The 12,634-nt window shown below is 40.6% G+C and overlaps 1 protein-coding gene across 3 annotated transcripts in view; it reads right to left on the reverse strand.

Annotated features, from left to right (window-relative positions):
- MFSD6 (major facilitator superfamily domain containing 6) overlaps positions 1–12,634 on the reverse strand; it is an 89,177-nt gene that overhangs the window by 6,177 nt on the left and 70,366 nt on the right. For all 3 annotated transcript variants that reach the window (XM_070802151.1, XM_070802150.1, XM_070802152.1), the window contains one exon: positions 448–609. In XM_070802151.1, coding sequence (XP_070658252.1) covers positions 448–609 — 162 coding nt within the window. The remainder of the gene's footprint in view (positions 1–447; positions 610–12,634) is intronic.

Below are 12,634 nucleotides of genomic sequence, written 5' to 3' on the forward strand. Positions count from 1 at the left end.
GATCCTGGAGCAGAATAATCCCACCTGCACCTCGGCCCCTGTATTTCCGGTAAGGGGGAGCTGATGGAGCAGACAGACTGTTACCACGGGCGCAGGGAGGTCACCAAAGCCAGATGGAGAAACAGTGATGATTCTCTTTTCTCCAGCGTTTTCATCAACAGGTTTAGGGCACTTCACACCAAAATCACGTGGGCTTATTCCTTTGTTTGGCTCCTCTGAGGTACCTGGGTTGCACTGCGGTTAACTGTCTGTCGGCTGTAATCCTCTTAACTACTGAAGCACACTGCACTGCAAATCTGACTACTGTGAAAGCTAGAAAAAGAATATGAAAACGAGAGTCTAGCTTCTGGCGATCTTCAGTAATAACCTGAGCGTTTATGGAGGTGTTGCTGAAAATTTTTAAGGTTTCATCAAAGAAGAAAGGGAAAGAAAGCAAGCCATTCTTACCAAAAAAGTTGACTAACACGCCTCCAATCATGGCACCACAGCCTCTCCCCAAACCCAGATGCAGGCCTTGCAGGATGCCCTGAGCAGACGTCCTCAGCTCAGGGGGAACCGCGGCACTGAGATAAGAAATGCAGGCCGCCCAGATGGCCGCGTGTGTCACTCCTGGGGAGAGAGGGGAGCAGGCGGGATGGCTGATCAGCACTCCTCAGGCTACTCTTTTTTGGAATGTGAGTTACTAATGAGGTACATACACGTGTACACATACACACATATATACACATCTAACAAAGATGTATACTTTTTTGTGGTAAAATACACGTAACAAAATTCGTCATTTAACCATTTTTAAGTGTATGGTTCGGCGGCTTTAAGTACAATTCCAGTTTTGTGCACCCATCACTGCCATCCATCTCCAGAATTTATTTTCAGCACAAACTGAAATTCTGCACCTGTTAAACAACACCATCTCCAGGCCTTGAGAACCACCGTTTATTCTCTATGTGAGTATGACTGCTTGGGTACCTCATACAAGTGGGCTCATACAGGCTTGGTTCTTTGGTGTCTAGCTTCTTTCACTTAGCATAAAGCCTTCAGAGTTCGTCCATGTTACATGTGCCAGAATTTCCTTCCTTTTTATGGCTTATGGATATGTAGCCTTGCAACACTGTTTATCCATTGATCTCTTGAGGGATATTTGGGTTGTTTCCACCTTTTGGCTGTTGCGAATGCTGCTGCTGTGAACACTGAAGTGCAAGTGTCTGAGTCCCCGTGTCAGTTCTTTGGGGGTATGTACCTTAAAGTGGAATTACTGGGTTACATGGTAATATATTTAACACTTTGAGGGTCTGTTTTCCACAGTAGCTGCACCCTTTCACATTCCCAGAAATGCCCACTAGAAATTCCCACTCAAGAATTTCAGTTTTTCCATATCTTACCAGATGTTATCTTCTGTGTCTTTACAATAACGATACTAATGGTTATTAGGGCTTCCCAGGTGGCACTAGTGGTAAAGAACCCGCCTACCAATGCAGGAGACATGAAGAGATGCAGGTTCGATCCCTAGGTCGGGAAAAGCCCCTGGAGGCGGGCACGGCAACCCACTCCAGTATTCTTGCCCGGGGAATCCCCATGGACAGAGAAGCCTAGCAAGCTATAGTGCACACGGTTGCGTACTGTCAGACATAACTGAAGCGACTTAGCACAATGGGTATGAAGTGGTATCGCACCGTGGTTTTGATTTGCATTCCCTAATAGCTACTGATAGTGAATGTTTTTCATTTATTAGCCATCTATAAATCTTCTTGGAGAAAATCTATGCAAGTCTTTGCTCATTTTCAAATTGGGCTGTTTGGGTTTCTTTGCTGTTGTAGTCGTTTTTAAATATATTTTGGATATTAAAACCTTTTATTGGGTACCTATTTTGACATTAAGAACAGATACATAGATCAATGGAACAGAATAGACCTCAGAAATAAACCCATGCACATACAGTCGATTAGTCTACAACAAAGGAGGTAAGAATATACAGTGGAGAAAAGGCAGCGTCTTTACCGTGTGGTGTTGGAAAACATGAACAGCTACATGTAAATCAATGAAATTAGGACACTCCCACATACCATATACAAAAGAAACTCAAAATGGTTTGAAGACCTAAATGTAAGACATGGCACCATAAAATTCCTAGAGGAGAACATAGGCAAAACATTCTCTGACATAAATTGTAGAAATATTTTCTTAGATCAGTCTCCCAAAGCAATAAAGAAATAAAAGCAATAATAAATGGGACTTGATCAAACTTAAAAAGATTTTGCACAGAAATCATCAACAAAATAAAAAGACAACCTAAGGAATGGAAGAAAATACTTGCAAGTGATGTGGCCAACGAGGAGTTACTATCCAGAATCTCCAAACAGCTCATAAAACTCAATATTGTAAAAACAAAGAATGGGCAGAAATCCTAAACAGACATTTTTCCAAAGAAGACATACAAATGGCCAACATACACATGAAAAGATGCTCATCATTGCTCATCATTAGAGAAATGCAAGTCAAAACCACAGTAAGGTATCACCTCACACTATTCAAAATTTTCATCATTTAAAAAGTCTGAAAATGCTGGAGAGGGTGTTGAGAAAAGAGAGCTCTCCTACTCTTTGGGGGGAATGTAAACTTGTGCAGCCACTATGGTAAAAGAGGTTTGGAGGTTCCTTAAAATGCTAAAATAGAGCTAGCATGTGACCCAGTAATCCAACTCCTGGATAATTATCTGGAAAAGGCAAAAATTCTAATTTGAAAAGATATGTGTACCCTAATGTTCACAGCAGCACCATTTACAATAGCAAGACAGAGAAGCAACCAAATGCCCGTCAGTGCATGACTGGCTCAAAAGATGCGGCACACAGATGCACAGTGGGATATAACTCAGCCAAAAAAATGAAACATTCCCATTGACAGCAACAGGCATGCGCCTAGAAGTGTTATAACGGAGTCAGGCAGATCAAGACAGTTACTATATGATATCACTTATATGTGGGATGTAAAAAATAATCCAGATGAATCCATATACAAACCAGAAACAGGCTCACAGCCATAGAAAACAAACATATAGTTATCAAAGGGGAGAGGGAGGGAAGGGGGTACAAATTAGGAATATGGAATTAACAGATAAAACTACTATACAAAAAGCAGATAAGCAATAAGGATTTACGGTATAACAGGAAATTCAGTATCTTGTAATAACTTGTAATGAAATATAATCTAAAAAAACCACTTTGCTGTACATCTGAAAATAATGAAGTAAATCAAGTACGATTTTTAAAAATTATTTCCAATTTTTCCAGTATATTAGCACTATGATTAACATTTTCAGAGAGATAGCTTTTATGTATCTTATTTACATTGGCTATAATTCTACAAGTGGGGTTAATGACTCGAAGGATATAATCATTTTTTTCTTTTTTGCCTTTTAATATATAGTTCCAGTTTGTTTTCCAAAAGACTGCAGGGATTATTTACAATGCCTCATCACCAGTTTCATTATATCTTCACCATTGGTTGGCAGGGAGAGGAGGATAAAGATAACAGGTTGGGAAAAAATTGATCATTAAGGTACAGCATCTACACACTAAATGAATTTAAGTCTTTATTAGAACACAGCTTTACATGGAACAGGAAGATACCATCACAGCAGGTTTATAAACAGCCGCAAAGGATTAAGAAGTCATCTGGTACTGCTTACATTAAGATATGGGCTTGCTCCTGAAAACTAATCTCACTTGGAGATAACATCATCAGAAAGTTTTAACCCATGTTTTGGAAAATTAAACTGAAAGAGTAATATTCATTTAAGATTTAATCTGACAATCTGCTTCTGGCCAAACTGGAATAACAGGTACTGGATTTACTTCCTTCTTGAAACAACCAAAAACTGGACAAAATATATGAAACAATAGTTCCTAAGACACTGGACGTCAGCAATAAGGGCAGTGATCTCTGAGAGACGGGAAACAGTGAGGGGCCCAGTGCACTGGGCCAGAGTCCGACAGCCGCAAGGCACAGAGGGGGCCAGCAAACTGAGGAGATGGGGCACAGTCTGGGAAGACGGGGCAGCTGGGACTCCCGGTCAGAGAGCCAGAGAGAGCGCGCCACAGGAACTCCAGAGGCCCGCAGATGGCTTCCCTCAAGTGTCCAGCAGAGTGCTGATTAACAGGTGCATGTGTTAGAAACCATCCAAAGCCAGGTAAAGAAATGCCCAAGACAATACAAAAAACACTCCTCAGAGCCCATCCAGGGCCGGGAATAGTACCCGTTTCTACCAGCCAAACTGGAAAAACTCGTGATTCCTGGGACTGCTCGATTCAGAAGGGTCTTGTTTTAGGACAACCAACAGGGACCTTCTGTACAGCACAGGGAGCTCTGCTTACTGTTCCACGGCAGCGAGGATGGGAGGGGAGTTCGGGGAGAACGGGTACATGTATGTATGTGGCTGAGTACCTTTGCTGTCCGCCTGAAACTCTCACAATTGTTGTTAATCAGCTACACTCTAATGCAAAATAAGGTTTTTAAAAGACACTGAGGATAAAAACAAACAAACAAAAGGTCGTGTGTTAGTATTACGAAAGAGCCCTAGTTTAAACAACGTTCTGGTCCCATCTAAGTAATGTTTAAAAGCAAGACTCAAGAGGGTCATACTCTTTCTAAGTTTAGGTATGTTCCAGAACAAAGCTCAAGAATATTTGTAGGAAAGCAAAAATATTCAGCACCTAAGGTAAAATTCACAGTGTTGAGCATGTAATCAAATACATTGCTATTCAGTTGCTAAGTTGTGTAGGCCTCTGACACCCCATGGACTGCGGCACACCAAGCTCCTCTGTCCTCCACTATCTCCCAGAGTTTGCTCATATTCACGTCCATTGAGTCGATAATGCTGTCTAACCGTTTCATCCTTTGTTGTCGCCTTCTCCTTTTGCCTTCAATCCTTCACAGCATCAGGGTATTTTCCAATGAGTCAGCTCGTTGCATCAAGTGGCCAAAGTATTGGAGTTTCAGCTTCAGCATCAGACCTTCCAATGAACAGCCAGGACTGATCTCCTTTAGGATGGACTGGTTGGCTGTACGAGGGACTCTCAAGTCTTCTCCAACACCACAGTTCAAAAGCAACAATTCTTCGGCGCTCAGCTTTCTTCACAGTCCAACTCTCACATCCATACACAACCACTGGAAAAACCATAGCTTTGACTAGACTCTCAAGAGTCTTCTCCAGCACAATTTGAAAGGATCAGTTCTTTGGTGCTCAGCCTTCTTTATGGTCCAACTCGCATCTGTACATGACTACTGGAAAAACCAAAGCTGTGACTATATGGACCTTTGTCGGCAAAGTGATGTCTCTGCTTTTTAATACACTGTCTAGGTTTGTCATAGCTTTCCTTCCAAGGAGCAGCGTCTTTTAATTTCATGGCTGCAGTCACCATCTGCAGTGATTTTGGAGATCAAAAAAAATAAAGTCTTTACTGCTTTCACTTTTTCCCCTTCTATTTGCCATGAAGTGATGGGACCAGATACCATGATCTTAGTTTTTGAATATTCAATTATAGGCTAGCTTTTTCACTCTCCTCTTTCACCTTTATTATGAAGCTCTTTAGTTTCTCTTCACTTTCTGCCATTATAGTGATATCATCTGCATATCTGAGGCTTTTGATATTTCTCCCAGCAATCGATTCCAGCTTGTGATTCATCCAGCCCAGAATTTCACATGTTGTACAATTCATATAAGTTAAATTAACAGGGTGACAATAGATAGCCTTGTCATACCGCTTTCACAGTGTTGAACCAGTGAGTTGTTCCATGTCTGGTTCTGTTAGGTTGGTGCAAAAGTAACTGCAGTTCTGCACTGTAGAACTTTACCATTTGATATTAGAATACATTCTTAAATATATGTGGTTATGTTATACATCATTTTAATGGGTGTTTCTCGCTTCATTTTTTTGCTAATGACATTATTTGCTGTTTATACTTAGGGAAATGATGTTAGACAAAAAGCAAATTTTATCAGTTTCTTGATTCAAGTTCAAAATGAGTCATAAAACAGCAGAGACACTCACATCACCAATGCATTTGGCTCAGAAACTAACGAATATACAGTGCCGTGGCAGTTCAAGTTTTACAAAGGAGACAAAAGCCTCAAAAGATGAGGAGTGCAATGGCCTGCCATAGGCAGCTGACAACAACCAAGAACCGTCATCGAAGTTGTGAAAGAACTCAACATTGACCATTCTGTGGTCATTTAGTATTGAAGCAAATTGGAAAGGTGAAAAAGCTCCATAAGTGGTTGCCTCATGAGCTGACCAAAAATTTTAAAAAATCGTTCTGAAGTGTCATCTCATATTCTGCAAAATAGCAAGCCGTTTCTCCATCAGATTGTGACAAAAAGTGGATTTTATATGACAGCTGGTGATGGCCATCTCAAGGGTTGACCGAGAAGCTCCAAAGCACTTCCCAAAGCCCCAGACTTGCACCAAAAAGATCATGGTCACTGGTGGTCTGCTGCCAGTCTGATCCACTACAGCTTTCTGAATCCTGGTGAAACCGTTACCTTTGAGAAGTATGCTCAGCAAATTGATGAGATGCAGTAAAAACTGCAATGACTGCAGTTGGCATTGGTCAACAGAAGGGGCCCAGTTCTTCCCCGTGACAACACCCGACAGCATGCCGCATAATCAACGGTTCAAGAGTTGAACAAATTGGGCTCTGAAGTTTTGCCTCAGTAGCCAGATTCACCTGACCTTGCATCAACCGACTACCCTTTCTTCAAGCATCTCGACAACTTTTTGCAGGTAAAAGCCTTCCACAACCAGCAGGAAGCAGAAAGTGCTTTCCAAGAGTTAACTGAATCCTGAAGAGAGGGTTTTTATGCTACAGGAATAAACAGATTTATTTCTCATTGGCAAAAATGTGTTGACTGTAATCATTATTATTTTTATTAATAAAGATGTTTTAAGCCTAGTTAAAACGATTTCAAGTTCACGGTCCGAAACTGCAATTACATTGCACCAATCTAATAAATGTTACTTCTTGACCACATACAGGTTTCTCAGGAGACATGTAAGGTGGTCTGGTATTCCCATCTCTAAGAATTTTCCACAGTTTGTTGTGACCCACACAGTCAAAAGCTTTAGCGTAGTCAATGAAGCAGATTTTTTCCTGGAATTCACTTGCTTTTTTTACTATCCAATGGACATTGGCAATTTGATCTCTGGTTCCTCTGCCTTTTCTAAACCCAGCTTGTACATCTGGAAGTTCTTGGCTCACATACTGCTGAAGCCTAGCTTGAAAGATTTTGAGCATTGCTAGCAGAGCCTGGTGGGCTGCCATCTATGGGGTCGCACAGAGTCGGACACGACTGAAGCGACTTAGCAGCAGCAGCAGCAGGTGAAATGAGAGCAACTGCATGGTAGTTGAAACATTCTTTGGCATTGCCCTTCTTGGGGATTGGAATGAAAACTGACCATTTCCAGTCCTGTGGCCACTACTGAGTTTTCCACATTTACTGGCATATTGAGTGCAGCACTTTAATGGCATCATCTTTTTAGGATTTTAGATAGCTCAGCTGGAATTCTGTTACCTCCACTAGCATTGTTCATAGTAATACTTCTTAAGGCCCACTTGACTTCACACTCCAGGATGTCTGGCTCTAGGTGAGTGACCTCATCATCATGGTTATCCGGGTCATTAGGACCTTTTCTATATAGTTCTGTGTATCTTGTCACCTCTTCTTTATCTCTTATGCTTCTATTAGGTCCTTACCACTTCTGTCCTTTATCATGCCCATTCTTGCATGAAATGTTCCCTTGGTATTTCCTGAAGAGATCGCTAGTCCTTCCCATTCTACTGTTTTCCTCAATTTCTTTGCATTGTTGATTTAAGAAGGCCTTCTTATCTCCCCTTGCTGTTCTCTGGAAGTCTGTATTCAGTTGGATACACTACTCTTTCTCCTTTGCCTTTGCCTTCTCTTCTTTCGTCAGCTTTTTGTAAAGCCTCCTCAGATAACCACTTTGCTTTTTTGCGTTTCTTTTTCTGTGGGATGGTTTTGGTCACTGCTTCCTGTACAATGTTATGAACCTCCATCCATAGTTCTTCAGGCACTCTGAATATCAGATCTAATCCCTTGAATCTACTTGCACTTCCACTGTATAATCATAAGGGATTTGATTTCGGTCGTACCTGAATGGCCTAGTGGTTTTCCATACTTTCCTCAATTTAAGTCTGAAGTCTGCAATAAGGTGCTCATGATCTGAGCTGGTCAGGTTCAGGTTTTGTTTTTGCTGACTACAGTACAGAGGCTCTCCATCTTCAGCTGCAGAGAATAGAATCCATCTGATTTTGGTACTGACCATCTGGTGATGTCCATGTACAGAGGCATCTCTTGGGTTGTTGGGAAAGGGTGTTTGCTAAGACCACCATGTTCTTTTGACAAAACTCTGTTAGCCTTTGCCCTGATTCATTTTGTACTCCAACACCAAACCTGCTTGTTATTCCTGGTAACTCTTGACTTTCTACTTTTACACTCCAGTCCCCTATGATGAAAATGACCTCTTTTTTGGGTGTCAGTTCTAGAAGATGTTGTAGGTCTTCATCAGTTCTGTAGCTCAGTCATGTCCGACTCTTTGAGACCCCATGGACTACAGCACAGCAGGCTTCCCTGTCTATCACCAACTCCTGGAGCTTGCTCAAACTTATGTCCATCAAGTCGGTGACACAATCCAACCATCTCATCTTCTGTCGTCCCCTTCTCCTCCCGCCTTCAATCTTTCCCACCATCAGGATCTTTTGCAATGAATCAGTTCTTCACATCAGGTGGCCAAAGTATTGGAGTTTCAGCTTCAACATCAGTCCTTCCAATGAATATTCAGGACCGATTTCCTTTAGGATGGACTGGTTGGATGTCCTTGCAGTCTAAGGGACTCTCAGGAGTCTTCTCCAACACCACAGTTCAAGTATCATTTCTTCAGTGCTCAGCATTCTTTATAGTCCAACTCTCACATCCATACATAACTACTGGAGAAAACATAGGTTTGACTAGACGGACCTTTGTTGGCAAAGTAATGTCTCTGCTTTTTAATTATGCTGTCTAGGTTGGTCACAGCTTTTCTTCCAAGTAGCAAGCATCTTTTAATTTCATGGCTGCAGTCACCTTCTGCAGTGATTTTGGAGCCCAAGAAAATAAAGTCTGTCACTATTTCCATTGTTTCCCCATCTGTTTGCCATGAAGTGATGGGACCAGATGCCATGATCTTAGTTTTTGTAGGTCTTCATCAGTTCAGTTGCTCAGTCATGTCTGATTCTGTGCGACCCCATGGATGGACTGCAGCACTCCAGGCTGTTCTTCACCATTTCCCATAGTTTGCTCACACTCATGTCCATCTAGTCACTGATGCCATCCAACCATCTCATCCTCTGTCATCCTCTTCTTCTTTGAATGTTGAGTTTTAAGCCAACTTTTTCATTTTCCTCTTTCACTTTCATCAAGAAGTTCTTTAGTTCTTCTTCACTTTCTGCCATAAGGATGGTGTCATCTGCATATCTGAGGTTATTGATATTTCTCCCAGCAATCTTGATTGTAGCTTATGCTTCATCCAACTTGGCATTTTGCATGATGTACTATGCATATAAACTAAATAAACAGGGTGATAATATACAGCCTTGATGTACTCCTTTCCCAATTTGGAACCAGTTCCATGTCCAGTTCTGTTGTTCCATGTCCAGTTCTGTTGTTCCATGTCCAGTTTTAACTTGCTTCTTGACCTGCATACAGGTTTCTCAGGAGGCAGGTAAGGTAGTCTTATATTCCCATCTCTTGAAGAATTTTCCACATTATGTTGTGATCCACACAGTCAAAGGCTTTGGCATAGTCAATAAAGCAGAAATAGATGTTTATATGGAACTCTCTTGTTTTTTTGATGATCCATTTTCAATGTTGGCAATTTGATCTCTGGTTCCTCTGTCTTTTCTAAATCTAGCTTGAACATCTGGAAGTTCACAGTTCATGTACTATTGAAGTCTGGCTTGGAGAATTTTGAGCATTACTTTGCTAGCATGTGAGATGAGTGCAGTTGTATGGTAGTTTGAATGTTCTATGGCATTGTCTTTCTTTGAGATTGGAATGAAAACTGACCTTTTTCAGTCCTGTGGCCACTGCAGAGTTTTCCAAATTTGCTGGCATATTGAGTGCAGCACTTTCACAGCATCATCTTTCAGGATTTGAAATAGCTCAACTGGAATTCTATCACCTCCACTAGCTTTGTTCATAGTGATGTTTCCTAAGGCCCACTTGACTTCACATTCCAGGGTGTCTGGCTCTAGGTGAGTGATCACACCATCGTGGTTATCTGGGTCATGAAGATCTTTTTTGTACAGTTCTGTGTATTCTTGCTACCTCTTAATATCTTCTGCTTCTGTAAGATCCATACCATTTCTGTCCTTTACTCTGCCTATCTTTGCATGAAATGTTCCCTTGGTATCTCTAATTTTCTTTAAGAGATCTCAGGTCTTTCTCATTCTACTGTTTTCCTCTATTTCTTTGCACTGATCACGGAGGAAGGCTTTCTTATCTCACCTTGCTATTCTTTGGAACTCTGCATTCAGATGGGTTTATCTTTCCTTTTCTTCTTTGCCTTTAGCTTCTCTTCTTTTCTCAGCTATTTGTAAGGCCTCCTCAGACAACCATTTTGCCTTTCTGAATTTCTTTTTCTTGGGGATGGTCTTGATCACTGCCTCCTGTACAATGTCATGAACCTCTATCCATAGTTCTTCAGGCAACCTATCAGATCTAAAGCCTTGAGTCTATTTGTCACTTCTACTTTATAATGTAAGCTCTAGACAGTCAGCAAAAACAAGGCCTGGAGTTGACTGTGCCTCAGATCATGAACTCCTTATTGCAAAATTAAGAGTTAAATTGAAGAAAGTAGGGAAAAACCTCTAGACCATTCAGGTATGACCTAAATGAAATCCCTTATGATTATACAGTAGGTCTCTATAGAACTGGTCAAATTTAGCTTCTTCAGCATCAGCGGTTGACCATAATAGAATAAACATTATTTTCACTGGGTATATTAGATTATATGCCTTGAGAAATATCACAATAATTTTTCTTATGTATGTTTCAGTAATCATTTAAAGTAGGTTGTTTTTTAACTAGAAAGATGAGCTAGATGATTAGAGGCAGTATGCATACTTAATTAATTTCAACAGAATTCAAATGAAATATTTGCTTTATCAGGCTTAACAACTACAGTACCTTAGATAATGCCAGCCTTCTCCAAATTGAACAATGCCTGGATAGAATCTTGATTATAAATGTTGACAGTAGTATACAATTTAAATATTATTATATATATATATCTATTTAAACAATAATTTTTAAAGATGCTGCTAACTTTTCAGATATGACTTTTTTCATTAGCACTTAGGGAAAAACCTCAAAACTATTCCAATAAATAAAATGAAATTCATTCAAAATCAATTCTAATTAATAACCAGCATAGGTTTTGGAAGTCATTTCTTAAAGATGAATCATCAAAGAACTGAAACCACATGAGATGGTTTTAAATTAATTTTAATGGTGATGCCAACTCGATTGTTATGTCTGTGTTTCAGCAATCAATTACAGGATTTACAAGGAGACATAGATGGGTCTACGTATTTATATGATGCTCAGTGTGTCTGACTCTCAACCTCATAGACTAGCCCGCCAAGCTCCTCTGTCCATGGGGATTCTCCTGGCAAAAACAGTGGAGTGGGTTGCCATGCTCTCCTCCAGGGGATCTTCCCAACCCAGGGATCAAACCCAGGTCTCCCACATTGCAGGCGGATTCTTTACCATCTAAGCCATCAGGGAAGCCCTTTATGTTACCAAATGGTAACAAATGTATTTTTGCTATAATTCTATATCAAATATAATTCTAGCAGTTATTCTCTTAAATGTGAAGGCTTGGACACACACAAAATCTTTCAATAATAAAGAGTTTGTTTTCTTTCTTTTTTTTCCAGTCCTAAGGCAATGGCACCCCACTCCAGTACTCTTGCCTGGAAAATCCCATGGGCGGAGGAGCCCGGTAGGCAGCAGTCCATGGGGTCACGAAGAGTCAGAGATGACTGAGCAACTTTACTTTCACTTTTCACTTTCATGCATTGGAAAAGGAAATGGCAACCCACTCCGGTGTTCTTGCCTGGAGAATCCCAGGGACGGGGGAGCCTGGTGGGCTGCCGTCTATGGGGTCGCACAGAGTCGGACACGACTGAAGTGACTTAGCAGCAGCAGTAGCAAGGGCTTTCTAAAACTTTGAGTCTTTTAAGATAATTAAAGCATTTTCCAGCAGGATGACTGAAAATTAGGATACTTTTAAACTAAATTTGTTGGCTGGTATTAAGTGGCAGTTATAAAAAACTCTCTATAGTTAGAATTCTAGAGTTTCCTTATTGCTTTTGGGGACTGATTAGATAATTGGAAACTACATTCTTTAAAGCAACTCAGGGCTTTAACTGAAGGGAAAAATAGTAAAGCATTTAGAGAAAAAATTTTCTCTGGTACTAAAAGCAGAATGAAAGCAATTCTGTCTATATGCTCCAACATTTTCCAAGGTAGATGTAGAATTAAAATTGGTTCATCTGAAATACCTTATTTCAAAATATC

This window comes from Bos indicus, chromosome 2 (genome assembly GCF_029378745.1).
Source record: "Bos indicus isolate NIAB-ARS_2022 breed Sahiwal x Tharparkar chromosome 2, NIAB-ARS_B.indTharparkar_mat_pri_1.0, whole genome shotgun sequence".
In the NCBI taxonomy this organism is placed as follows: Eukaryota; Metazoa; Chordata; class Mammalia; order Artiodactyla; family Bovidae; genus Bos; species Bos indicus.